Source organism: Scomber japonicus, chromosome 8, assembly GCF_027409825.1.
Source record: "Scomber japonicus isolate fScoJap1 chromosome 8, fScoJap1.pri, whole genome shotgun sequence".
In the NCBI taxonomy this organism is placed as follows: Eukaryota; Metazoa; Chordata; class Actinopteri; order Scombriformes; family Scombridae; genus Scomber; species Scomber japonicus.
Window position 1 is genome coordinate 20,513,415 of NC_070585.1, and position 26,961 is coordinate 20,540,375.

The 26,961-nt window shown below is 38.7% G+C and overlaps 1 protein-coding gene across 1 annotated transcript; it reads left to right on the forward strand.

Moving 5' to 3' along the window:
• The first annotated feature begins 313 nt into the window (after positions 1 to 313).
• Positions 314 to 26,693, forward strand: arhgef6 (Rac/Cdc42 guanine nucleotide exchange factor (GEF) 6). Its single transcript, XM_053323480.1, has 22 exons — positions 314 to 638; positions 1,886 to 1,969; positions 3,872 to 3,956; positions 6,982 to 7,103; positions 7,375 to 7,579; positions 7,888 to 7,940; positions 8,515 to 8,609; positions 10,050 to 10,145; positions 11,000 to 11,122; positions 13,894 to 14,032; positions 14,371 to 14,430; positions 16,321 to 16,467; positions 17,675 to 17,761; positions 18,327 to 18,405; positions 19,005 to 19,120; positions 19,328 to 19,498; positions 20,558 to 20,578; positions 22,423 to 22,519; positions 22,702 to 22,788; positions 22,882 to 22,981; positions 23,214 to 23,268; positions 24,185 to 26,693. The coding sequence occupies exons 1-22, from the start codon at positions 474 to 476 to the stop codon at positions 24,305 to 24,307; spliced, it is 2,310 nt and encodes a 769-aa protein (XP_053179455.1). The 5' UTR covers positions 314 to 473; the 3' UTR covers positions 24,308 to 26,693.
• The last annotated feature ends 268 nt before the right edge of the window (positions 26,694 to 26,961 follow it).

The window sequence follows — 26,961 nt, forward strand, 5'->3', positions numbered from 1 at the left end:
TTAAATAAACATAGATGCAATGGATTTTAACGCTTGTATCATAATGAAAGTCAGCAGACGACATATCAAGCAACATCCCGGGTTAATCATAAAGTAAACGGCACATTTTATCTCTTGCGAAATATGCTGATGCACCACAGATAAGCTCGCTGGCGGTGTTTCCTGATCCTTGCTGCGACTTGACTTGTAATGCAATATGTAAGTAAAGGCCCACTGCCAGCATATGCTACTTTGTAGAGGAGGGGGGGGGGAGAAAAAAAAAGACTGCTGCCTATTGTTGAGGTTCCTATTTGCCAGTAGGGGTGATCATCAGTTTCGCGTGTAGAAACAGCGACCGTCCTTCCCCCCACCGCCGCTTTTTTTTAACTTGTAGCAGAAGTGCGGATGTGAGTTGCATATTGATACGGAACAGGCCGCCAGTATTTAGTTCCTTCAGCAATGCGTGTTTAGGCAATGATCATTTTTTGGAAGCTATGAATCCAGAGGAGCAAACTGTAACGTGGTTAATATCACTGGGAGTGCTCAGCTCGCCTAAAAAGAATATAGCAGACCCGGAGGAGTTTTTGAAAACATCGCTGAAGGATGGGGTTGTCCTGTGCAAGCTCACGGAGCGGCTCATACCTGGCTTCACGCCCAAGGTGAGTTGTTGATTTAAAGTTAACTTAGGTCAACAAATGCTAAATGATCGACGGCTCTTGGTGGAAAAGAAGGGAGGGGTTTGTTGAAAATGATACGGGCAAGAACTTCCCCTGCAGCAGGGCCTTTTCATTTTGGTATGACTCTCGAAACTTGAGCCGTGAAAGTTTTTGAAGCCTGTTTTTCTGGTATGTAACATTACCGCGAAAATGCCCGCACATGAAAAACAGCAATTCGTCAACTTTCAGAGGCGAGATTTCAAGATGTGGCTTCCTGTGAAGCGAAGAAAAAACGCGTTCCGCATTCTTGACATCAGTGAGTCGGTGTGAACACCCACCAAAAACAGTACAAATCATGTGGCAAGAGTGCAATAAGTAAGGACTGCATGAGGTCCTAAACAAGGGGGGGGTTTCACGGCACTCAAGTTTTCTTAGCAGCTGCTTTTAGCATGTTGAACACAATCAACGTGACAGTAACAGATGCTTAGTTTGAGATGACAAAGTTGATAATGATAAATAACAGTTGCAGAGACTGTTCGTCACTTCCTCTAGAAAGGCTCGGTTCTTCCCGGTGTGAGATATTTTTTTCCTAGGACGACGACCGCTACTACCCCTACTCAGCTTTTGATTGGCTGACCCTGGTATTCTCACCCAAGTGCTAACCAATCATACTCCTCATGTCTAAACATGACCAACCCAAGTAACGAAGACACAAGTTCTAGCCAATCAGAGCCAGAGTGGGGCGGGTCTTGACGGTGCGACCTCCCCTGTGCTAAAAAGCGCAAGAATAATACAGGAAGTAGTAACTTCCAATTTGTATTATTACTTTTTCTGTCTAGTATTACTTTTATACTTTACGGCCTGTACTTTTATTACTATACGGACTGTACTTGCAATCAAAAATAACGCCAAAGGTCTTCTTCACGACCTTTTGTAATACGGATTTTATATTGAAAGTTGTAAAAGTCAGCGGATGTCTGGCTTAAATTTTGCGAGTTTGACTTTTCAGTGGCGTTAATGGTTATGTATGCATGAAGGAGACGCAGGAAGACTCCACAGTTATTTTGTAAACTGTAGGTTATGCCATTGAGCTCACTACAACAATGTTACTTCACGCTTGTTTCATGTGTAGCTTAAAAATGACAGTATAGCTTCGGTCCGGAGCGTCTGATGAATGCCTGTGTCAGATGTCTATCTGGCATTACTAAGGTTTATATATTTATTTTGTGTGTGTGTGTATGTGTGCTCAGTATTGCCAGGATCCGAGAACTGAAGCCGACTGCATTTCCAACATCAGGGAGTTTTTAAGAGGATGCTCGTCCTTGAAAGTGGAGGTAAGTGTGTCTTCAAGTTTCAAGTGTCGACAAACGTGCAATGTTTTGACATGGGCTGACCTTTTCTCTATCATTATCTCCTTACTTAACCCTCTTCTTAGCCCACTGCAGTTTACAGAGGGGACTTACATAGCCTTACACTCTTGCTTGTGTTGTGATCTGCTTACCCTGCTAGCATATGTTTTCTTCACACGTCCATGTGGAGTGAGCCACATAAACAGGCATGCTGTCAGTCACTCCCACAGAGCAGACAGGAACAAAACTGTTGTCCTCTGTTACAAGTCCCTCTGTTGTCATGCTTATTTTTTTCACTGTTTACTTCCTCGAAAATTCCCCATCATCCTTATGCTGCAGTGACACATGATATTAGTTAGAATTAGTAGATAATTAATTTGTTGCTACAGGTTTAAAAATCTAAAACTACTGGCCTGTATTGCCAAGATGTCCAGATGTTCAAAAGGGGCAAATGGATTGCAGATGTTGGGAGTGTTCCCCTTTCTTCATACCAGCCTGTTTTTTGACCGTCACACTGGACAGTAATTTCTCCTCCAGTTTTATAAATAATCTTTTCTGGTCTTGAATCACATCAGTTGGTTTCTTTAAACAGCTAATTGAGTCAGCAAGTCTGGCTCACTGCAAAGTCAAGTGGTTCAATATTTCTGCCCAGCTGGCTTGTAATGTCTGGGAGGGTCCCCCTTGTGCTTTTATCCACTAGTCCTGCCCTAGCCCATAATTAGACCTTTTGTGGCCAGCCAGTAGCTCATGGGCAGCAGGAGAGCCACTGTCAAATCGGCCAGGGAAATGTCTGTGGCACTACAGTGAGCCCTGCCCATCCTTTGGTCAGTGATGTGATCTTGTTTAGAGAACTATTTTTTCTCTTTTTTTGCCATAGCAAGTAGTGCCTGTTTGTCCTGTGACTGCATAAAGAGAGCAGTCATACCACTTTCACTTCTGCCCTGAGAGGCAGAAAGAGGAAGCGTCAATAACTGCACAAGGCCTCAGATTTTTTTCTGCTATGTTATGAACTGAGGGGATTGATTTGTTTGCTGAGATTTTATACACTACCACAGTCATTTAGAGTGGCATGTATTCATAACATGAGTCACTGAAACTACTGCTCATGGTCAGTGTTTCAATATTAGCAATCTGAATCTGACTAAGGTCAATAATGTGATGCAAGCATCACTCAATCCTTCATTTTAATTTATTAATACAATGTTTTTCTCAAACGTTTTCCATTTTTGAAACCAGTGATACAAAATCATGACACATAAAGCTAATGTTATGTTTTAGCTATTTTTTACATGTTGAAACGCAACCTGAGTAAATCTTGGTAGTCATGTATACTCTAAGCTGATTCTATACCCAAAGATGTAATGGTCACACTTGCTTTAACTCTGAATGAGGACACAACGCATGAGGCTGTACTACTCAAACTCTATATTTAAGATGTTTTATTTAAAATGCGAAACCTTATCTGCTGAAGGAAAGAAGATAGCCGCCTGAGACAGAGCAAGCAAGCAGTACTACTTGTGTGTGTGTGTGTGTGTGTGTGTGTATGTGTGTGTGTGAGAGCATCTGTGTGTGCACAAGTGCACAGTGAATTGCAAATGAGTCTGCCAATGTCCGTTTTATTACAAACCACTAAGTCACAAAATATGGGTCATGCTTAACATGTCAGTTTTTATCTCTGTCTTGTTATAGGCTTATTCAAATCCCTTTGTGTGTTTCATTGTCTGTGTTTGTGTCTTTCTATTATTTGTGCTACGACCTGAATTGTGTGTCTTTCTCTGTGTGCAATCAGTAGAAATCTTTGTAATTTCGAGTCACTGTCTTGTATGAGCAGTTTTTTTTTTTGGGAGGGGTTATTGATCTCATCTTGTTTCTTCCTTTTCCATCCAGGGGTTTGAACCAGAGTGGTTATACTCTGGTGAGAACTTTGGAAAGGTCCTGTCCACTTTGCTGGCAGTCAACTTTGCTACACAAGGTAAGATCTGTGCTGTATTTCCCTGAACAACCAGCCTTCCACTTCAGGGATTATCATTATTGATTGATCTACCAATTGTTCCCTCAGTTAGTTATAGGGTCTGTAAGATTTCAGCAAATTGTGAAAATGTGCATCAGAAGTTCCCAGAGCCCATGGAGTTTTTTATCCAACCTTGTGTTTAACAATGTCATGCAAAGAAAACCTCAGTGGAGGTTAGAGTTGCAACTATTAGTTGATCAACAGAAAATGAATCCCTCACCATTTTGATAGTTGACTTATTGTTTGTTCTAAGTGTTTTAAGAAAAAATACTCACATTCTCTTGTTCCAACCTCTCAAATGTGAATATTTTGGTGTTTTTAAGGTGACTGACATTTTCCCCCATTTTCTGACATTTAATACACAAAACAACTTGTAGTTTAATTGAGAAAATATTCAAGAAATGAATTAATAATAAAAATAATTGGTAGTAGCAGCTGTAGTGGAAACATCTACTGCCTGAAACTTGCTGAGCCCAACACTGTTTTGGTGTAAACTTTCCATTAAAGGCATTTAGATATGAAATATGATGAAAACAGTTGCTGCTCTATGTCCTGTTCACTGGGTTTGTCGATGGAGCCCTTCTAAATCATGATTGGGTGTGTAACCCATGGGCAGCTGGCATGGCAGTGTGTGTTTGTGTCATGCTGGGTGCCATATTTACCCATGTGCATCCATAGCTCAATACTCTCTGACAAATATCCTGCTTAGTAGATTTTTAGATTTTTTTAGATTTTTTTGTAATTTTTACATTCATATTAAGTTCCAGTATGAGGCTAAATGCATTATGGGACTGAATATGAGTTTATCGCTTTTAGACAAAGACCTTTTACTCAAGAGCGAGTCTTTGTTAAGGATGCAACATGAAAAGGTTCACAGTGCAGCAGCCTCACAGCAGTTTGGGGCTAATTGCTTTGCTTGAGTCCTTGTTTGAGAACACTGAAGTAACTCCCTCCAGTTCCCAGCTCCCAGCTGCCAGAGAACCGCCAACATCAGAATTATTTAGTCAGTGTACTGAGACCAATCGAGTGCCTCTGCATGTCACTGAATGCTTGATCATAGAGGCATGGTGTTCAGAGCCATATGAGAACATTTACTTGTGACATTCCTGTATTTTAATAGGGTAGCCTACTGTGCCTTAGATTGTGCCAGAGTGACAGTAGAGATGAGCTGCAACTAGAAATAATTTCCATCATCTTTTAACCTGCAAGAGTTTAGTTTAATCAGTTAATCTATAAAATATAAAATAGTGAAAAATGGTCCAAGCTGATGTTTTCAAGTTGCTCAGTGAAGCAGCAGATCCTTGCAATAGTTTAGTGTTCTTCCTAGCTGATTAATTGTCTAGTCGTTTTCAGTAGGTGAGGATGGAGGAGAGGAGGATGTGTATCTGCACCAGAAGCCATTGTCAGTGCTGAGCTCTGCTTGATATGCAAATCTTTTATAGGCTGGCTATACCCAGCAGCTGTTCAGTGGTCGTCAGAAGTGATCTTGATTTGAAAAAGATTAGTCACAAGTTAGTAGATGTGTTCAAACGTAAGAGAACTCTGTGCTTTTTACTCGTGATCCTTTTGCCAGCCTTACTGTGCTGCCCTGCATTATGTGCATCTGTGAGTGGCCACACAGCAGTTGTGTTTGTTTAGGGTAGATGCTTTGAACATTGCCTGCATACGAAAGCAAACAACAGTGGTGACTACAGAGCGTAACGGACAGAAGGGCTTGTTACAGTAGGAGGCTTGGTGTGTGTGTGTGTGTGTGTGTGTGTGTGATCCTAACAGTTAGCCTTCAGTGTGGTGCACCCTGATGTCTCAGCATATGTAAATCATCTCCAGCCTGCTCTCCAGGCTTTCATCATCATAACATACAGTACATAGATTCTAGAGATGATTTGCTGATAAAACAAGATCACACCAAAAGTGTTACCGTTGCACATTTCACTGCCTTTATGTGAAAGTGCACTGAAGTGATTGTCAATTTTATGGCTTCCAAACTGAGCTCCTTATTGAATCTGAATGAGAGGTTATCAAGGCTAAGGGTGCATTTTACTAAGGGTGAATTAGGACCTGGTTTACATCCAACTGGCATTTGTTACGGACGCTTCAGAGGGTGTGCGTTTCTGCTTGTTAGCATGTAAGATGGTGCAGGGCTACTATGTGTCACTAGTCAAATACTGGTAACAAAATTGATATCTCTGTCAGTGCATCTCAAGGACTACACTCACAGTGCAGGACAGCTGGCAGCTACTGACCCTAAATCACTGTTCCTCTGCTGCAGCAGCTCAGTGACGAGGTTGGATGTTAGTGACACAAAGAGACAGGGTAGTGGTCAGAGACAGGGTAGTGAGAAGTTATGTTAAATATGTATCAGTTAGTCAGAGTGGATGTATTTGCTGAACTAACACATTGACTGTATCCGTGATCACTGAGATATATATACAATGTATTAGTTTGCATATTATATATAAATATACGTCTTTTATGAAAGATTTACTAATTTGATATACAAACACAGTATTACACACATATACTAAGCTATACATGATTTTAAAATGAAGAAATGTTTGTGAAGGAGAGATAGGATACTAAAAGTGTATACAAATATATCTTATTACCTGAAGACTACATATTTCCTTCCTGTTTTGAATCTGACTACGTATTTCCTTCCTTTTTTGGAGCTACTTGATGTTATTTTGGAGCAGTCTCTCAGTTTTGGTTAAATCAGATGATTCAATCAGGCATTGAAAAAGTCTGTTTGTGCACTCATCTGTTTACTGTCCTCAGGCTGTGTGGATCAGTGGACCATACTTGCATGAATTATCGTCAGGTTGTCAGCCCCCAAATATGTGCACCTGCGTCAGTTGTGATGTGTGCATTTGCAAGATGGTGTTATGTTGTTCATCTGATGAGGACAAGACCAGAGAGTCATAAGTCCCCAAAACACTAAAACCTAGATAATGAAGGCTCCATGTTTTCTCTCTGTGTGTGTCCACAGACTGTGCTGCTGAGAGGTCATGTTCGCAGTCCGGTGCCTCCTCTCCTAGTCATTCGACATCCTCACACACGCTCTCCTCTGCCAAATCCAAAGGATCTCTGCGCAGACAATCCAAATCAGTGGTATGGTGTCTTCTATATATATCTACATGTTTTGTTGTTCTGTTTTTTACACTCTCACATGTTTGAAAATGTGTTCACTCCCCTTTGCACCTTTTTTATGTAGAATTTCCAGATCATTGTTTTTACTGTTTCTATCACATGTACACTCTTACAAGGATTGACCAAATTTTAATGAAAAATGTGCATGTCATTTTTTCATTGCATTAAATGATTGCACATCCATACAGATATTCTTTCTGATGCTCTCGATGATGTTTGATCACTCTAACAGGAGATGTCTGAGAACGGTGGGGGTGGGCAGCAGATGGTGAAGGCCCGCTTCAACTTCAAACAGAACAATGAGGATGAGCTGTCGTTTAATAAAGGTGACATGATCCTTGTGACGCGGCAGGAGGAGGGAGGCTGGTGGGAGGGCAACCTCAACGGCAAAACGGGTTGGTTCCCCAGTAACTACGTCCGTGAGGTCAAACCCTGCGGTGAGTCTGGCTGTATGATCAAAGGATTTTTGCTGAAAGTGCATTGCAATCTGCTTTTCACAGTCTTGAAAAGTGGACTGATGGTTTTGTTGTAAGGTGTGATGATGCCGTAATATTCTGCACTATTTTTTGAGCCATTGCTACTTAATGTCGTTGGGTGTGCACTGTATAATCTGAATGACAAATCCATTTGATCTTATTTGATCTATTATCTGTGTGTGGATATTCAGCATGAATGTTATCATTTTGATAACGATTCAGAATTTGTTCTGAGGCACTCTTAACTTTGACACCCATATCATCCACAGAGAAACCAGTGTCTCCTAAAGGAACTCAGCTGACAAAGAACTACTACAGTGTGGTGAGTGAATGTATAAAAAAATATACATTGTTTATGGCACTTCATACATTTTTTATGGCACTTCACTTATACACTGTGCGTATTTTCTATGCAGATTGTATTTATGCTCAAAGCAGGAATCCATTATTTTTTTGGAATTAGTTTCTCTTATCTTAATTGCAAGATGGAGATTGTTTGTTAGTTTTTTTTTTTTAAAGGCAGGTTTGCTTGCTGCTGGGAAACGTTACACCTGTCCGAGCTGAAAGTGGCTAAAAAGCAATTGTTACTCATATATAATCAATAACATTTAATGACGACGAGAGCAGCATGTCCTCTTTTCATATCAGTTTCCTATTTTTGTACATTTTATATACTTTTCCTCTTTTTAATTTCCACAAATGAGTAACTTCTCTATTTTAAATCACACTTCTTCACTGCATCTCTTGGTTTTCTCACCGTTTAAAAATACCCCAAAATAGTGATGTGGAACTAATAAATCATTCAGATTTCCTTGATTATTAACAAGTTTTCTGTCCTTTCTTGGAATCTGACCACATTAACATTATGTATTCTGCTGATTGTGCTTCTTTTGCAGGTGGTACAGGACATCTTGGAACATGAGCGGGAGTTTGTCAAAGAATTACAAACAGTGCTAAGTTGCTACCTACGACCCCTGCAAGCCAGTGACAAGTAAGAGCGATGACAAGGACAAAAGACAAAGCCTTTAATACACAAATTACATATACATCACCAAATGATATCACTGAAAGCAGAGGGAAATATGGATTACCTGGAAAATCTCTTTGGTTTACTAGATGATACAAAATTCCTGAAGCTTAATAGATAGGATTAGTGGCATTTACAGAGATGGTTTGTAGAAATCGAATACAATATTCACAAGTATGTTTTAATTACTGTGTAATCTAACTGTGTTTTTGTTAACTGAGAATTAGGGCTGGGCGATGGATCACGATTTTATTTTCAATCACGATTTTGGCTTCTAACAATGATCAAAACAATTTATCGCATTCTGTTTCGCAATGATGCTCTCATTTTGTCTTGTGTCCTCCCTCAGCCAGGTTGTGACATGTTTAGTACAGCGTACCACGGTCAGGTGCATGTCTATCTGTGCTGTTGTGGTACCGGTTCTTAGAGAGAATCACACTTCAGCAATCTTTTCTCACATTTTATATACTAAATAAGAAACACCATTATAATACACATCATATATTAAATAAGCCTTTATAGTTATTATATTATATATTCTTGTTATAAGACATTTCTATGTATTATTTAGGGCTGTCAGTCGATTCAAATATTTAATCACAATTCATTGCATGATTGTCATGAGATAACTCGTAATTAATCGCAAATGAATCACACATTTTAAATTAGTTTCTAAATGTACTTCAAAGGGATATAGGGAAGTTTTTAATACTCTTATTAACATGGGAGTGGATATGCTTGCTTTATTTAACAATGAAATACTGCACGCTCCCTAAATCTGCTGTCAGACTGGACGTACTCCGTAATGTAAATAACTTTGGTCTTGTGAATACAACATCTGGAATGGCTTTGGAGCTTCCAGATGTTCTTTATCCATTTCTACTTGTTATCCAAAACATTACTGCTCCTTATTTCCCAAACTACAGGCCGGGACAAGGGTCAAACCTTTTTTTTTTTGCGTTGAATCGCGTTAACACGTTTTTTTCTCTGACAGCCTTAGTATTTATATTTTTGTTTTTCAGTTGAATCACAGTTGAAGTTTAAGGAAATCCACTTTTTCAAAGTTTATTATATGCATGATTTCCAAATTGAGCCTGCCATGTTGCACCACTATGTCCAGAACGGACAATCCAAACACTGGCTTTGTGGCCACTGTAGGTTCTCCTACATGTTTGGATGGAGAGGGTGAGGAGTAATCAGTTGGTTCCTCACCGTCACTGAATCCTACGTACTGGTCCTTTTAATCACTACTACTGCTACCATTACTGTCATCTCAAAAATCATATTCAGGCATTTTAATGATGATAATTCTTTACTTTTATGTTTAACTTAACTCACTTTCATCATGTATATATTTGAACATTCATTGTCTTCTCTGCTTATGCAAAATCTTTGTCTCTTCAGGCTGAGCAGTGCAGACAGCGCCACCCTGTGTGGAAACCTAGAGGAAATCCTTACCTTCCAGCAAAGCCTGTGTGTTTCTTTGGAGGAATGTACAAAGTAAGTCATCCTGGACTTAGCTCACTTTCAAAACATTTGTCATTTGAATAGTTGCTGAACCCAAGTCTGTCTATTGCAATGTAATCATCTCATTAGTTGGACAGATGGATCCATCTTTGTGTGTTTTGTAAGACTTAATTAAATGCCTTTTTTAAAAGACAATTATAGCTTTCATTTATGTTTTAGATCTGTTACCACACAGCACACATACTGTACAGTACATTAAAGCCAAGTGTTTCTCAAGGCACGCCAAACGTGATTATATTTCTCCAGAATACAATGACTGTCTACAAGTTTTTTCATGGTTAAGACAGTAGCTTAGTAAATTGTTTTCAAATATCAATTTTTTTTTCAAGGCACAAATTGATTTTTAAAATCTCCATATCTTTTGGTGCATTCATGCAATAAATGTCTGCCTTGGGGGAAAGAAAATGCATTCATGCATCTCAGCAGGTGCATGCATGTTTTAGAAGATGGCTGTTCTGAATGTAAAGTGTGTTCTGTCTTATTATTGCCCTAATATTCTTAAAATACTTTAAATTATATCATTTGATTTTGAGGCCTTGAAACTTAATTTGCCTTAAATGTTTTGTTGTGCTCTGTTAATCTGATGAGATTTCACAGGACTGTGTTCTGCCAGGTTTAAAAATTGCAATAATGTTATACTTTACCTGCCAGTAAAAATGTTTTCAACAAGATAAAACTTAAAGACACTTTGGGAAATGATTCAGTATACCATCATTACGAACCTGTCTCTTAGTCTTTTTCTGTATCTCTCTCTTTTCTTTTCCCAACCTTTTTCTTCTTTTATTCCCACCCCCTCTCTGACCTTGGCTTTGTCTCTGGTTTTGCAGAGTCCCAGAGGGCCAGCAGCGAGTGGCAGGTTGCTACTTAAACATGATGTGTCAGATCAAGAATCTGTACCTGGCTTACTGCTCCAGTCACCCCTCGGCTGTCTGCATCCTCACTGACCACAGGTCAGTGCTTGCACACACAACAGCAAAGCACAGCACAGCCATTGACCATCATAACAAAGAAAGGTCTGATACTGAATCCTGACGGTATTTTTGGAAATTGGATTTTCAGTGTTGTCACATGACAACTGAGTTAACTCATTTAGCTTAATTTTCCAGGCAGAGATGTCTGTACTCCTTACCAAGGTCCTTCCAAAACAGAAACAACATTTCAACATCAACTCAGGGGTTTCCAACTCAGGGGTTTGCATCCTACAAGGGGTCACAAAGAGGCCATGAGATGATTTCCTGGCTAGAAAATGAAGGGGAGAAAAACTAACACAAAACTTCTCTAGTCTTTGCTTTTTCTCTTGTGAAATTCTGTATAGTTTTACCTTTTTAAGCCCATAAAAATGATTCAATTTAAGCTGTCTGAGACAGGAATATCTACTTGAACATTCACCTTGTGATGAGGGCTCGCCAGTATTATTGTATTAAAGGACAGATTTATAATTTTCAGGTTTGTTTTAAAACAATAGTCAGGAGCCCAAATGAACAATGAATTTCGTCTTCCCTAATCACTCCCCGTGTTCATACTGGCTATTAAAAAATCCATTCATAATGCATTTACAATGTAATTACAAAGTGATGGAGGCAAAATCCATACGCCGCCTTCTGTACAAAAATGTATTTAAAAGTTTATCTGAAGCTAATATGATGCTTCAGCCATCCAAATTAGTCAAATCAAGTAGATATCTTTAAATCGGGCTTGTTAGTGCCGAAGACTATAGCTCAGCAAGGAAACACTGTCCACGGAAACACAAAGAGGGAATTTGATTTTTGATATGACAAACATACCTATGTATTCACAGATTTTTGTTTTTTGTTACAATTTTATATTGGTCTTTGCTGTGGGGTTTGTTTGTTTTGTTTGCAGTTGATGAACTGTAGTTTAGCTTTAAGCCACAAGGTGTCAGGCTTTCCATCTGTAAAGGACCAGGAGGCTAAACTGACTCTCGAGTAGATACACTGAACAGAGGAACAGTTCCTGTGTGCTCAAAGTTTTTTTTCATTGCAGAAACTATTAAAATAATTTTTATTGAGTGGGACCTGTCAATGTGGAAAAAAGCCATATATGTCTATGGTGCAGTTAAAATGCTACAATCTTAAGTGTGAGGTGTCTTGTCAGTTTCTACTGCTGTGAGCTGCAGAATAGGTCAGATTACACACAGGAAGCCGACTGTTGACAGGATATATAGGCTTGTGGTTATGTTGACAGGCAAGCAAAGCGTTTTCTCACAGTAAGCACATCTGCATTTCGGTTGCAAGAGTCTTTCTGTGGCATTAACATTTACACTGTGTTACCAGTTAGTGTTGCTCCAGGATACTGTATGATTGAAGATTTTGGATCATGGAAACTCATGAATGGTTTTACTTTCAAAGCACGTTTGCAAGATTGCAGTAAAGTCGACGTGTTGCAGTTAAGAACAAAAGTGGAAAATACAAATTCAAAACATTGGGCAGCCTTTTAAACTTCTAACACTAATACAGTTACTTGTGGTCCGTTGCATACCAGGTGTGACACTCTGGTGAGCCCCAGCAGTGAACCCTACAATACTAACCAATACTTTACTGTGTTGTTTTCTTTTAAGGTCTCATTGGAAAAGGATTTGCATTTAATTCCATGGGTTGCACAATTAATTTCCAACAATGTGTTTATTATCTAAAAATATTAATTTTTTACCACTGAAAACAATAATTCAGTTCAGTGGCAACATTTGCCATACCTGGAAGAAGTTATGTAGTTTACATTATTCTGGTTCACACTTTTTTCAGAGTTGCATCAAGTACAAGAAGTGGTCTGTTTTCTGAGCTTCTATCTGCTATTATAAACCAAACAGAGCTTCTTCTATACTTTAAATACGGAAAAGTGTTGCCCAGTCATCAATTTTCATTTACTGACTTTTATTATGGACACATTTTCCACTTAACTTACATGGCTAACATCATTTTTAATGAATTACTCTCTTGTAAGACCCGACTGATACTGGATTTTTGGGGCCAATACTGATATTATGGAGTAAAACATTCTTATGCATACAGAATATATACATAAACACATATTTTGCAATGATGCCTCAAATGCCAAACACTTATGACAAGGATATGTAATGGAAGCATGATATTTTACAGTTTAACAATAAAGTTTATTGTTCAAAATCAGTGCACTAAAACAGTTATAATTATAAATGATTAATTATTAATTAATAATTATAAATCACTACGATTTAAAAAAAACAAAATATTAAACCTGAATTAAGAAAAAACGATCCAATGTACATAAAATATTACCTTTTATAATTTTAAAGAATATATTGGTCCATATCAGGCCTATACTGATACATCTGTGGGTGATAATACCAGTCAGGCTCTACTCTCACTCTGCATTGTATACCATACCCCAAAATTTACTTCATGGAACAACCAAGTTTATTATATGCCAAATACAATAATCAGAGCCCAGGAAGAATACCAACAAACTGTGATGTTGAAATTTTAACTCACGGACATATTAAGTGAAAGTCATGAACTTTATATTGAGGCAAATTTTCAATCTACTGTAAATGGTGAAATGGCAGAATTATTAAATAATGGGTTTTATGATTAGCACTAGTGATTTCATGGTATCATCAAGTCCTCATGTTGTCAAATATTTACCTCCTCCAACTTGTCCGCTAACCATGAAATCATTTTTAACTCTGCATAAAGAAGTGTGTGTTTTGTATATTTAACAGTGAGGAACTAGACAAATTTATGGAGAGCCAGGGAGCCAGCGTGCCAGGGATCCTGACCCTAACCACAAGTCTCAGTAAGCCCTTCATGAGGCTGGACAAGTACCCCACACTGCTGCAGGAGTTGGAGAGACATGTGGAGGTACAGAAGAAGTGTCTAACACTATACTGAAATAATACTTAATTTAAATATATTACTTTAACAATAATAATAAATAATAGTGTGTGTGTGTGTGTGTGTGTGTGTGTGTGTGTGTGTGTGTGTCTACAGTATAGACAGTTCTGTACTATTTTGTTATTATTGTTTACCTCTAATACATGGAGCAATAATATCTAACAGAGTATTTAAATGTTAAATTAAAAAGTCTATTTCAACATTAGTGCTTCTGTATATCACTGTATATATCTTGCTTTAACATTTAGAGAAGTTTATTCACAAAGCTACATTTTAATCTGATGTGTTCTATATTTCCACCATAGGAAGCCCATCCAGACTTTGCTGATATCGTAAAGGCAACAGCTGCATTTAGGAGTCTAGTGGTAAGTCTGGGATGTCCAAGGGGGGCCCGGCACTAAACTATATCAGCTTTGTTAATCTCTGTGAGGGATTAGGCTTCCTCATTTATCAGCACAGGACAAGCCTAAGTAAAATAGCATGTAAGCCTGTCATGCCAATTCTCGATTGTTGGATTGTAAATCCACTGGATTTTTGTTGTCATTTATTTTTTATTTCCTTGGGGAAATTCAAGACACTGTTTTGTGTCAAAGAGATGATTTTCATCCCAAAGAAGTTGGTGATCACAGTCCAGTGGACATGCATTTACAATGCAATTACACAAGTTCAGTCCTATAAGTATCTTGGGGTCCATATTGATAGTAATGTTCATGTTGACTGGGTATGCTCTTGACCCCACTGGAGAATTTTTTTTTATTATTTTTTTTTTTACATATATTCCATCTGTATGGAGTCAAACAAAATATTATGTTTTTATTATTTAGAGAGTGTAATCAGGTATGGATTGACTGCATGGTTTGGGAACCTTCCTCTACCATCAGAATAAAATACAGATCATTCTAATCTTCAGTCTCTCTTTGACCAGGGCATACTTAAACTGTAAAGAGAATCCTTTGCGATCCATGCCATACTGAGAGTACACTCTCAGTATGAGCTGTTATCGTCAGGCGGAAGATATAGATTGTGTAAACTGAATCGGTGTAAGAACCCCTTGGTGCCCGTATCAGTGGGAATTTTTAACAGTAGCCTAAAATAAGCGGCTGTACAGCAGTACAAAACCACAGATTGGTGTCTCTGTGTGTATTTTTCTGTATTTGTGCGTTTGTATTATTTATATTGTTTTTTTGTCCAACTGTTGGTGTTTGTTGATGGATCTAGCTTTATAGAGTCCACATCAAATTTCCCCATGGGGATAATGAAGTATATATCCATCTCTGTCTATCTAAGGTTTAACTGTAACTGTGATAAATTTGATCAGCGGTGTATGGTATTCTGTGGTGTTTGTCGGTTTTTCTTTTTTTCACAGACTTCTTTTTTTAAGACTATAGTGGTTTTATGGCTTGGAAGTTCTGGTTGTAGTGGGCAAAAGCCATTAACATGTCTGAGCTTTTCTCTGCTGCATATTTGCTGATCTTGTTGTTCCTACAGTGGGTGTGAACTGAAATGCCATTTTAGAACAGAAGGATTAAAAACAAGCAACCGCATTTTGTACCTGAGCGAGCATCACTGTGAGACACAATTTCCCCGGTATAACTAAGAGTTCCTTGTAAGAATAGATGAGGTGACTCACACATGTATTTTCAGCAGGGCTGCTGCACAGAAAAGCGGGAAAAAAAAACATATCACCCAGTTTTGACTATTGTAATTTGCAAGTCTTATTTTCTGTGTGTGCTGTGATTGTGTGGTCGGGTGGGGAGGCACTTAAGAAATGCCACTTGCATCTCTTCAGTGCTCCATTTGCAGAATCTCTTTTTTTGTGTAATGTGCAGTGGAAAATGACAGATGTTGCATTGTCATTTTTCTTGTCTGAAGAGGGAGAGCCCCTGACAAGCACCTGTACTATTTTAATGTGCTATTTAAGGATGCAAGGTACTACTTACACGTATGACAAAGATGTTCAAAAACCGATAAACCCGTATCCACACTGGAAAAGAAGGTTCCCTGCTACTTATTACTCAATATTTCTAGGAGGCAAGACAACATGCCATACTTACTTTTACCATGAAGCAAGCACAGTTTTTTTTAAGGGTAGGATTCAGATTTTTTTTAGATTATGGACTTTGGAATTTAAATCTAAAAATGGATGTGAAAAGTGAAAATTCTGTATCTAAATTATTTCAATCACTTATTATGACACATGTTTCTATCTTCAAAGATTGATGGATATATTTGTGTGTGTGTGTGTGTGTGTTTAGACGCAGTGCCAGGACCTGCGGAAGCGCAAGAACCTGGAGCTCCAGATCTTGTCAGAACCAGTGCGTGGTTGGGAGGGAGACAGTATGAAGAGCCTGGGTCACGTGGCATATATGTCCCAAGTCCATGTGAAAAATGGGTCCAGTGAGGTGAGAGACAAGGCAAGGAGACGACTGATGGAATCACATTTTGAGGTTATAGGAGGAAGTGGACAAATCCCAGAATGACTTGAGAACCAATGTCAATTGTCATTTCTTTATCTAATTGAGAGGATTTCGCTGTTTTAGGAGAGATAGGCATTTCAGAAAGGGACACTGTTAAAGGATTCATTGTATTACTAAGCATAGAATGTGACTGAATAGGTTCTGAGAGTGATCATGCCCCTTTCTAAATTTAAATAATTGCGTCCATTTCTAAGTATTGGCAATTAGTCATAACTCCAGTGTGAAGAAAAAAAAATGCATCCCCAGTTTTTGTCTTCAAGTTTAGCCTGCAATTCAAACAGCTGCACTGACCTTCATTAGATCAAGACACATATATTCTTCTGTTTCATGAGTGCAAATCCTGCAATAAGTGATTCCATCTTCCCGCTTATCGCCTCACTTGGTGTATGTTTTATATTTAGTCTTTTTATTTGTATATTTTGTGCTAGATTGAGAATGCTTGTGGTTCCTGCATGCGAGCAGACAGAGGAAGTGTGAACGCCACCATTGTGTCTCGAGCTGAAGTGCTCTACATTTGTTTGAGTAATGTGAATTTTCACTATTACGAATTTAGGCCACTGATGTTAATTTAAACTCTCACACACATTTCCTAAAGGTGTCAAAGGGTTCCCTCTATCCATAAACCTTTGTGTGGTAAAATCCATCCTCCTATGCTGTTAAGTCAGTATTCCCTTGAAGTGTCAAAACAGAAACCTATGTAGGCCATACACAGCCTGAAAAGATATCTACTCTTTCTTTTGTGGTTTTTGTGTAGGGGTCAACATTGAGGCAGGGGTTGGAAGAAAGCCCAAGATAGATTAATTGAATTCAGCCTCCTTTATTCACTGCCAACCACTTTCCAACCACCATACCAGTAATACAACTCCAACTTCATGTCAGCTTATCTCATTTTCCATTCACATACCTTTCAACAGTTTTGCCACACCAGTATGTGGTTAATAACTTATGTCAGTTCTGGTAGTTTCATATCAGTAGGTTGGGCATAATCTAGAACACGTTTGGTTGCATCCGCACTTGTCACAAATAGAAAAAATGATGGGTATTAATGAAACTTATTGTGGTATGCGTATGCAAATACTGTGTGTCCTTCATAGATCACTTTGGGACCAAACATTGTATGTGTCTCTTGCAGGAAAAAGAGGAGCGCTACCTAATGCTTTTCCCGAATATAATAGTAATGCTCTCTGCCAGCCCCCGGATGAGTGGCTTTATTTATCAGGTGAGATACTGCATATAAAGTACGTCATCATTCTTTTTAGTTGGTTTAGCCAAAAAAACAACTTATTTTCTCAGTTGTCTTGAGTGGAATCCAGATATGGACTGAGTTTTGGTTACGTTTTCCCAGGTTTGAGATATCTGTGCGATTTCTGTTTTGCCCTCAGTGCAATGGCAGTAAATGGAGTTTCACTTTTGGTACTTAAAACAAAAAATGATGACAGCAGTATTTAATATTTCAAATCTGCATCATCTATTATTTTTGGGTAGTAGCAGAAATGTCAGAGCCCTTTATCTCAAAACCTGGACAGGTAAAACTATAAATATGTGAATGGCTAGATACTACTGGAGGTTTAAGCAAGCAAATGTGTTTCCATGGTGAACCTAGGTTTTAATTAGTTCTTGTGCCATTTTTATTATTTTAATTTTTACAGACAGATAATTCCAAGTCTTTCATTCATTCATTCAGTCATCATTGATGTAAGGTGATAACATGATATACTATATAAAGTATCTTAGACCCATGACATGCTTTCTACTTTTGTCTCCCTTTTGTTCATCCCATCCAGGGAAGACTGCCACTGACAGGCACCACAGTAACAAGACATGTGGATGAAGCAGATGCCCACTATGCCTTTGACATCACAGGTTTGCATCTGAATAGCTGGAGACCCTTCTCTAGTTGGCACTGCTATCAATTTAAAGTGGGATTGTATCTTTAAAACTGAAGTTTCTTATAGTGGTTGCTCCGATGTCAGCTGACTAATTCATATGACAGTGGTTTAAAATATTCATGTGGGTGTCTGCACGCTGTCAATAAAGGGATCACACTTGCCTTACTTTAAAAAAAAAAGTTTGCAACAGAAATGAAACCAGATATAACATCTGATTCAGATAATCCAGTAAATGTGAAGTTATAAATTGGTTATCTCTTGAAAGTCTTCACCAGGACATAATCTCATGTTGCCTTACAAGTCCTGGAGACATATCTCATTATTTTGGGTGCCTTTGTGAACCAGGACAGTAGGTTTGACCTTGTAAAGTTTGTGTTTAATCATTTGTTTGCCATCACACTGTGTGAATTTTGGGCGGAAATATAAAGTACGGTAGATGTAAATACACCTCATAATCGCTGCAAATAACGTCTGCATTTCCTGTATTGACTGCTCTAGTTGCGATATGTTTTGTTTGCCATGTATAACTTTAACTGAAGGAAGTGTGTGTGTGTGTTTCTTTGTGTGCTGCAGGAAGCACGATCGAACGTATTACAGTGTTCTGCAGTACTGGTCAGGAATTACAGGAATGGCTTGAGCACCTCCAGCCCTTTACCAAAGGAGGCAGCCCAGCAGGAACCATCTTAAAGGTTTGGACAGACACACACACACACAAACACTTAACATAAACACATTTATACTGTATATAGTCATAACAATACCAGAAGTGAACATTGCACAATGCTGAAGTGCGAAAATCCCTTTAAATTCTCACCCAGACGTGAAAACCACCTTGTATCACACATATGAAACTCACACATTTGTTTTTCTTGTTTCCTTTGATTGCTCTCCTTTAGACAGGAGAAGGCAAGCCGGTGAGCATCGTTGTAACCTCCACTCACCTGTCTCACCTGGGCAGCCTCAGTCGTGGCCCCCTGGAACCACCAAAAATCAGCAAGCCGTGGTCCCTCAGCTGTTTGCGTCCCGCACCTCCCCTCAAACCCTCCGCTGCGCTGGGATACAAAGAGGTGGGAACTTCTAGAGCTACACAAGCAAACCTACACAACATTGCATCTCTTTTAAGCTGTCTTGCAGTCATAAACCACAAGTCCCACTCTGTCCCCTTTTCTGTCGCTACTTTTTTTCAGTATGGTTTTGTTCCGTTTTACACAACACTTCCCACCTAACACACAAATACAGTACACAAGTGACATTTTAGAATTAGATTAACTGGCCCAAAATTATCTGGAAGTACTTTTTAAGTCCCGATTAATAACACTTCTAAATGTGTAGTCACAGGCTTTCAAAACAACAGGAAGGGCCTTTACATATATATATATATATTAGTTTTTTGCAAGATGCGTGGGCCAGTAGATAAAGTGTGTGATGATTGTGCAAGGCAGTGACAGATAATATTATAATCGAATCATGCAGTGTAAAAAAAAATGGAGTGGGAAGTGCTGCAGGTGTGGCTGAAACATGACAGGGTATGATGTTGCTCTGAATGAGTTTTTAACTGTAACTACAGCATGATCACCAAGTCTGACGGGCATTCACTGAGGTTTATGAGTTTCTGGTGCCTGTTGAGTATCATGATGCTCTGTGGTTCTAGTGGGAGGCAGGATCTTGCACACAATTATCAGTCAGCACTTTAAAATTCTCAGTTTTCAAGAACTCCCACAGTCTAGTGAGGTGATAAATATAAATGTCTAGCATGTGTTTAAGTACTTCTTTTGACTAGTGAGATGACAATGCTTCTGTAATTCTTTAGAACTAAATAAATAAAATGCGTGAACTCCATTTTCATCCACTGTAAGAACAGAAACAAGCAGGCGATCTGTCTGGGTCTTTTTCTCTGCAGTACATAGTTTTGCTATGTCTTCTTTTTGCCAATTTCCCCCTTCCTCCAAATATCTTTCTTTTTTATTTATTTGTGAAATAATCACTCCATTCTGCAAAGACAAAGAGTAGGGGAGAACAGAGGGGGTGTAAAAATGTTCACCGTTAACTCTCTATCACATCCTTCTTATCGTATTTTTCATGCACATTTCCCCTTTTTCTCTCTTTCCCCATCCTGCCTTCTGTAGAGGATGTCTTATATCATGAAGGTAAGGTTAGATCGTAAGTCTGTTTCTGTTCTGTGTGTGTGGTAAAGGATGTGGGGTTGGGGGTTGGGATGGGTTTTTGTATGTGTGTGTGTGTGTGCGCGCGCGTACATACGTGCGTGTGTGTGTATGTGTGTGTTTGCTCCAGTGTTGAGCTGGCATGCCTTCGCTTTGTTCGCTTCACTCCTCCCTCATAGTCATCCGTTGGTTTCCTGTTTTCTGTAGCCTCGCGTGTCTTCTGTCTTTTTTCTTATTCCCTGTACTTAGTATCAGTTTTCTAATAAAGAGGCCTTCTAATGCAATAGCAGTCCTCATTTCTGCCATTGATTCTATTTTTGGAAATCTAGACACAGACTGAAGTCCTCTGAGAACTGTCATGGCCCAGTATACTGTCGTACATTAGTTAAGATAATATCTCCTTTTATAAGTTGATTTTATATTGCATGACAACCTGGCAGGCACCACATTTTCAAGGCATAATGGTGTACATTTTTAATTTGTCATCAGTCGCCAAGTGTCCATTAACAAAAGTCCAAATCACTGCTAATGGTACTCTGTGTCTGTTGTATGTGTAGGTAATTGTTAAACACTTAATCCTTAATGGCTTGTTAAGGTAATAATATGTCATGATTGTATGTCTTTAAGCTTCTTGTGAAGTTCTTTAGCTCTAAGCTGACCATAAAAACAAATTATGCAGCTTTAAAGTGATTTTAATTATCACAACGCATGGTGGACTCCTGTTACTATACTCTGAGCAGGTGTATGGCATGAATCACAGTATTCTGCTGAGTCCCCAAAAAACCCACCTGATGAGGGAAAACCCTCAGTAGATTTCAGGAAAATGCTACCTCACCAGTGCAGAACTACACTTTGTCCTCTGCGCCTACATTAAAGGGAATCCCTGGGCCCAGTCAAAGGTTTTGAGGTTTCCAGAGACATGATGCACTCAATTATTCCCCCTGATTCCTACAAAAGTGTATTATTCATCATTATCATCATCATTATAGAATGTAGCGGTGACGTTTAGGAGTCTGTTGTAGAATTTGTGGATGCCACATAAATGGGTTTACTATCTGGTTTCTTTATGTGTATTTGAGTAAGTTCCCCTGTTCCAGTATAAGGGGCAGATGACATCATCTAAAGAACGTTAAGAAAATGTGTGAAAGTCACAAGTTTACAATCTACATATGCACCGGTTAAAGCATGTCAGCGCTGACTAAAATGTTACATTTAGTTAGCAATTATTGTTCACACCTCCACTTATACTGTACAGAGTGACAAGAGGAAACTATCATTGTGCCTATTTTGAGACTCAAAACCATCCCAGGAGCAAATAGAAAAATGCATTCATTCATAAAACCACATCATTGTGGTTTTATAAAGTATAAAAAGTTATGGTAACATATCAACTTACCATAGCTTAATAAATAGTGTATCCCCCAGGTAAACTTGAATATTTTAAGTTTTTGTTTTTTCTCCTCCAGTGACTGTGTTTGTAGTAGTTGGTGAAATGTCTTTGATATGAAAATTAGTTACTAAATGTGGAAATTGTTTTTATTAAATGTGTTTTGCTTTGTGTAGAGCTGGCAGGCAGGAAACATACTGTCACCTGGCTGGTTTGGTCACAGTCATCACCACATGCTTGCTGCCTTGTCCGTCGATGGAATTTCGTTCTTTGTTGTTTCTGTTTGTTAAGGGATATGCTTCCCTGTAAGCTTTTGCATACTGTTTGGTTTGGAGCCTTGGCTTTACAGGTGTATTTAGCACTGTGTGTGTGTGAGAGTGTGTGTGTGTGTGTGTGTGCGCGCACAGAGAGAAATACTACATTAAAACTCTTGCTCTATCAGGATTCCAGCAAGAGCCCGCGGCCTATGAAGAAGTTCCTGCCAGGCAACAGGAAGAAAGAAAGGAAGCCCTCTGATGACGAGATTCAAACAAGGAAAAGTAGGAGTTTTGTTTCACTATGGAATTGAGTGCTATGAACTGGCCGAATACAGTTGTTTTGATATGTGTGGAATTTGTTCTTGATTAAACAAAACAGGAATGTGTATGACACTATGACACTATCTGCTAAATTAAACTTTACAGTGTGTATTTATTTTAATGCTAATCTCTGGTTTTGATAGGCACAGCCGCGCTGGAGGAGGATGCCCAGATACTGCGGGTGATTGAGGCGTACTGCACAGGAGCCAGCCTGCACCAGACCACCACAGGTTGGTGTTTGTGGAGAAATTATTAATCTAATACCCTCCTAGATCATACATTCATCTTCAACAGCTCATATAACCGTGAATTTGTGTGTGCAGCAGTGCGGAAAGAGTGTGTGCCTCAGGTGCTTCTGCCAGACGAGGAGAAGATCATTGTGGAGGAGATGAAGAGCAATGGGCAGACAGTTATTGAGGAAAAGTAAGCACATGATTACTTTGGAATAAAAGGTTTTCATACAGCTGTCGTGCTAACAGTGACATGCAGGGCTTTGTCATTAATTGTATTTGATCTTGGGTTTCACTGTAATTAGATTCAGAAATATAATATTGATCCCATTCAAACTCTTGAGACATGAATCTTCCTATAGAATGACCTTGTGTTGGGAGGCTAGTGTAACCAATGGCACTTAATTTCTATTTTTTTCTTTCAGGAGCCTGGTTGATGCCGTGTATGCTTTAAAGGATGAGGTTCATGAACTGAAGAAGGTAACTGTTACTTGTATGTATTGAATGTGCTCAAGAGTATGCTACACTTGTACATGCAGTGTTAGTACACACTAGTTTTGTATCTTTCTTCTTTGTATCCTATTTTTGAGCACAAATGTTGTTAAATGTGCTTCAGCTTGACCAAAGTTTGTATTTTTGAGGCCAACACCAATATTTGATACATGGGAATGTCTCTGATCACAAAATGTCAGTTCATATTAATTTTGTTTTGCGTGAACAGATGGCATGTTGGGATAAAACTATGAGTAAAAAAAGCAGTTGATCAAAAGACTTTACAGGTAAATACAACATAATAGTCCATTTGAAGACTTAATAAGACTAGCCTGTCTAATGCGAGGCTATACTTGGGCACTAGGGCGGTCGAGCTAAACGCTAAAATCAGCATGCTGACATGCTTACAATGACTGTACTAACATGATGTCAAGTAGCTATAATGTTCACCATATTCACAAAACGTAGCCTTGTAGGTTAACATTAGCTAACATTTGTGGTATTTTGAGTATTTGCCCTGATGCTGATAAATTCATCCAATAGTTGTCAGGATATTTCACTCTGAATGAAAAGTGGAAAATCTGTAGTATTCATCCTCCTGGCATGAATGTATGTACAAAAGTCTTTGGAAATAACTCCAATAGCTGTTGATATATTTCAGTCTGGACCAAAGAGACTGACAGTGCCATCCCGAGAGCCTTGATGCTAGCATTATTACATTTCAACTGAGAAGAAAATGAGTCGAATATACAATGAAAAGACGTTAACTTAGCAATACCAATACCAATATATCTGAAATAACCTATTATCCACCAATATCAGCTTGGGACTCTAGAAAGCATATTTGATTTTACAAACACACACCTCCTGAATACCATTGTTGTCTTATATATTTTTTTAACAGGAGAATAAATGGATGAAGCAGTTTCTGGAGGAGGAGCAGAAGTCTCGCAAAGAGCTGGAGAGGGTGGTCCGAAAACTGGCCAAGCAGAAGAATGATTGTACTTGGGATGACGGCGGCCACTGAACACATCCACATAATCATCCTCTCGTGTGTGTGTGTGTGTGTGTGTCTGTGTGTCTGTGTGTCTGTGTGTGTGTGTGTCTGTGTGTGTGTGTGTGCGTGTGTGCGCGTGTGTGTGTGTCTGTGTGTTGCGTCTCCATATTTCAATCACACATAGAGTTGGACTCCTTTCTGACAATGATTCTCGGAAGTTTCTTCGATTCAAGTGCTGGAACTTGATTTGACATCGTGATCAAATCAAATCTGTCTTCCTGATCCAGCCCCACTCAGCTAAACCAAGACTGATGAAGTGGGATGCTTCAAACATATTGCCTCTTGGCGACTGGCACTGTGAACACACCCGAGAAAATAGAACAATTTTGGACAAGGAAAAGGACAAACGTTTGCCATCGCTTCTTATGCTTCAGTTGGAAATAGAAAAGGAGAATGAAGCCATCAAGTTCAATAGGTGTTCTCTTGCATGCACTTCTGTCGCCAAGGGGACTATTTTCTTCTCTTCACATCTTGTCATTGTCATATTTTATTTGTCACAAGGAAACCCCAGTCAGGAAATTGATTTATTGAGCTTTCCTAAGTATGTGTGATTGGCATTTTTCTAACATTCAAAACTCAATCACAACTTTCCCAGCTATTTTGTAGGTGTTCAATCAAGTCAAACAGGTTAGCTCATCATGTTATATTCAGTTGTTTCCAAATGCAGCCCTTGACTGTTTATTTAAAAACTGCATGAATGTACAGTGTTTCTACAGTATGCATTTGCATCAGAAATGTGATAATCAAGATATTCAGATATATAGTCCAAAGCTATCAGGGATGCAGCTGCATAATAAAATAGAAAGGCTTAACTATGTATCATTTATTATACAGAGTATGTGAATAATGACAAAGATGTCGCCCCTTCTCTTCTTACTAAAATATACTCAAGAATAATTTTAACATTAATTACATAGCCTTGCTTTATTTTGGATTTTAAAATATTTTTATTTATTGTTCATCAAAGCATTTAATTGTGGTGTTAGCCTTATAGATATAAGTTGCTGCCTTTACATTAGCCTTGTGTGGAATTTTATTAAACTACACTGATGTGTAAAAGCAGAAAAATATCCTTGTTCTGGCCAAGGAGAAATAGAATTTTTTTCTAATCATAAAAGAGGAAAAACGACTTGAAGAATTGTAAAGAATTCAGAGGCGTCTATGGCTTTCTAACAGGATCCTGCAGAGCTGACGGAGCCAGTCTAAAGAAATAAACGGAGAAAGATTTATTTGTGGGTGTAGAGTAGAGCTCAAGTGCCTCCCGAAGGGGTCGATAAACTCTAGTGAGTTAAAGACCAGACTGGGACTAAATGCATGACTTATATCGAAAGTGTCACTGGTGGGTTGTTGTACTATTTCAACAGAAAACGGCTCAAGCTGAATGGGTGTTTAAATAGGGTCTGACAAATACACAGGGGTTTGTGTGTTATTGAAGATGCAACCTCATCCCAAGGACCCACAGCGGTACATTTCCTCATGAGGTTGAGTCTGCACTCTCAGCACTGTATTGTCGCTGCAGTGGGTGTTATTGAAATGCAGTAAGTGACGGCTTTACTGACAGACCACTGGTCCAGTCATTGTGGAGAAATTGCAATAATAATAATAATGATAATAATAATAATAATAACATTAACCCAATCTATTAACCAAAACAGGCCAGGCCATGTGCTTTAGCCGCCACAAAGTTAGGCTATTCATTGTAATCCTTTTGCCTTTATTTAATCAAGACTTTTGATATTAAAGATTGTTTAACCATGTCCAGATTTTCATCACAAATTATTAAAAATGTAATAATAATGCAGTCCTGTACAATCCCTGTTTTCTTGTGCACCTTCTCACAGGGAAGTTAGAGCATTTTGTGATATACAAAGCAGAACCAATACATCTGCAGCACTGTTAAGTGTTTTGCTCAAGGGCACTGCAGCAAGTTCAACGCTTGCTCAGGTGCTGGAGCTGATCTTTAATTATTATTTCTGGCAGCCAGATTCTCTTCAGTGTCAGAGAGTCTGCTTCCTGTACAGATGTGTAACTCTGTCTCATCATTTGTTATATATTAAGATCAACATTGTTGCTGTCCTTGTATTTTTGAAATTTTTTTTTTCATCAAGTATCGTATACTGTATTGTTCAATTCCCTATAGCCTTCAGTGAGCACTTACTGGTGGGAGGGGATTGAATTCCAGTTTCATCTTGTTTATCTGAAACCACATCTCCAGACCACTGTGTGTATTGTTTTTTTTTGAAAGGTTGTTCTATGCAATTATTGTTGTTGCAAGTGTTGTAATGCTTTTTTTTCTAGACACTCTGTACTTTATGTTTGGTATGGTCATTCTTTTATTAAAAATTTAATATAAAAAGTTGATTTTAGGTGACATCAATTTCATCATGTCATTTAAGAAAAGGAAATCGCCAAAGCTTTTAAACACGAGTCTGCCACATAGCGTAAACTCTTGCCACATAAATACTGGAAAATGTATTTCAGATAGGCTTTTCCATGCAGCTTTCAATACATATGTGCCTCAGGAATTTGTAGGTTGTTGTAACTCAGTAGCAAGAAAACCTTTACATGATGGAATGAGTGACTAGAATAGAAGACATCCTGTGAGTGTGCGCCGCCTCTGCAAC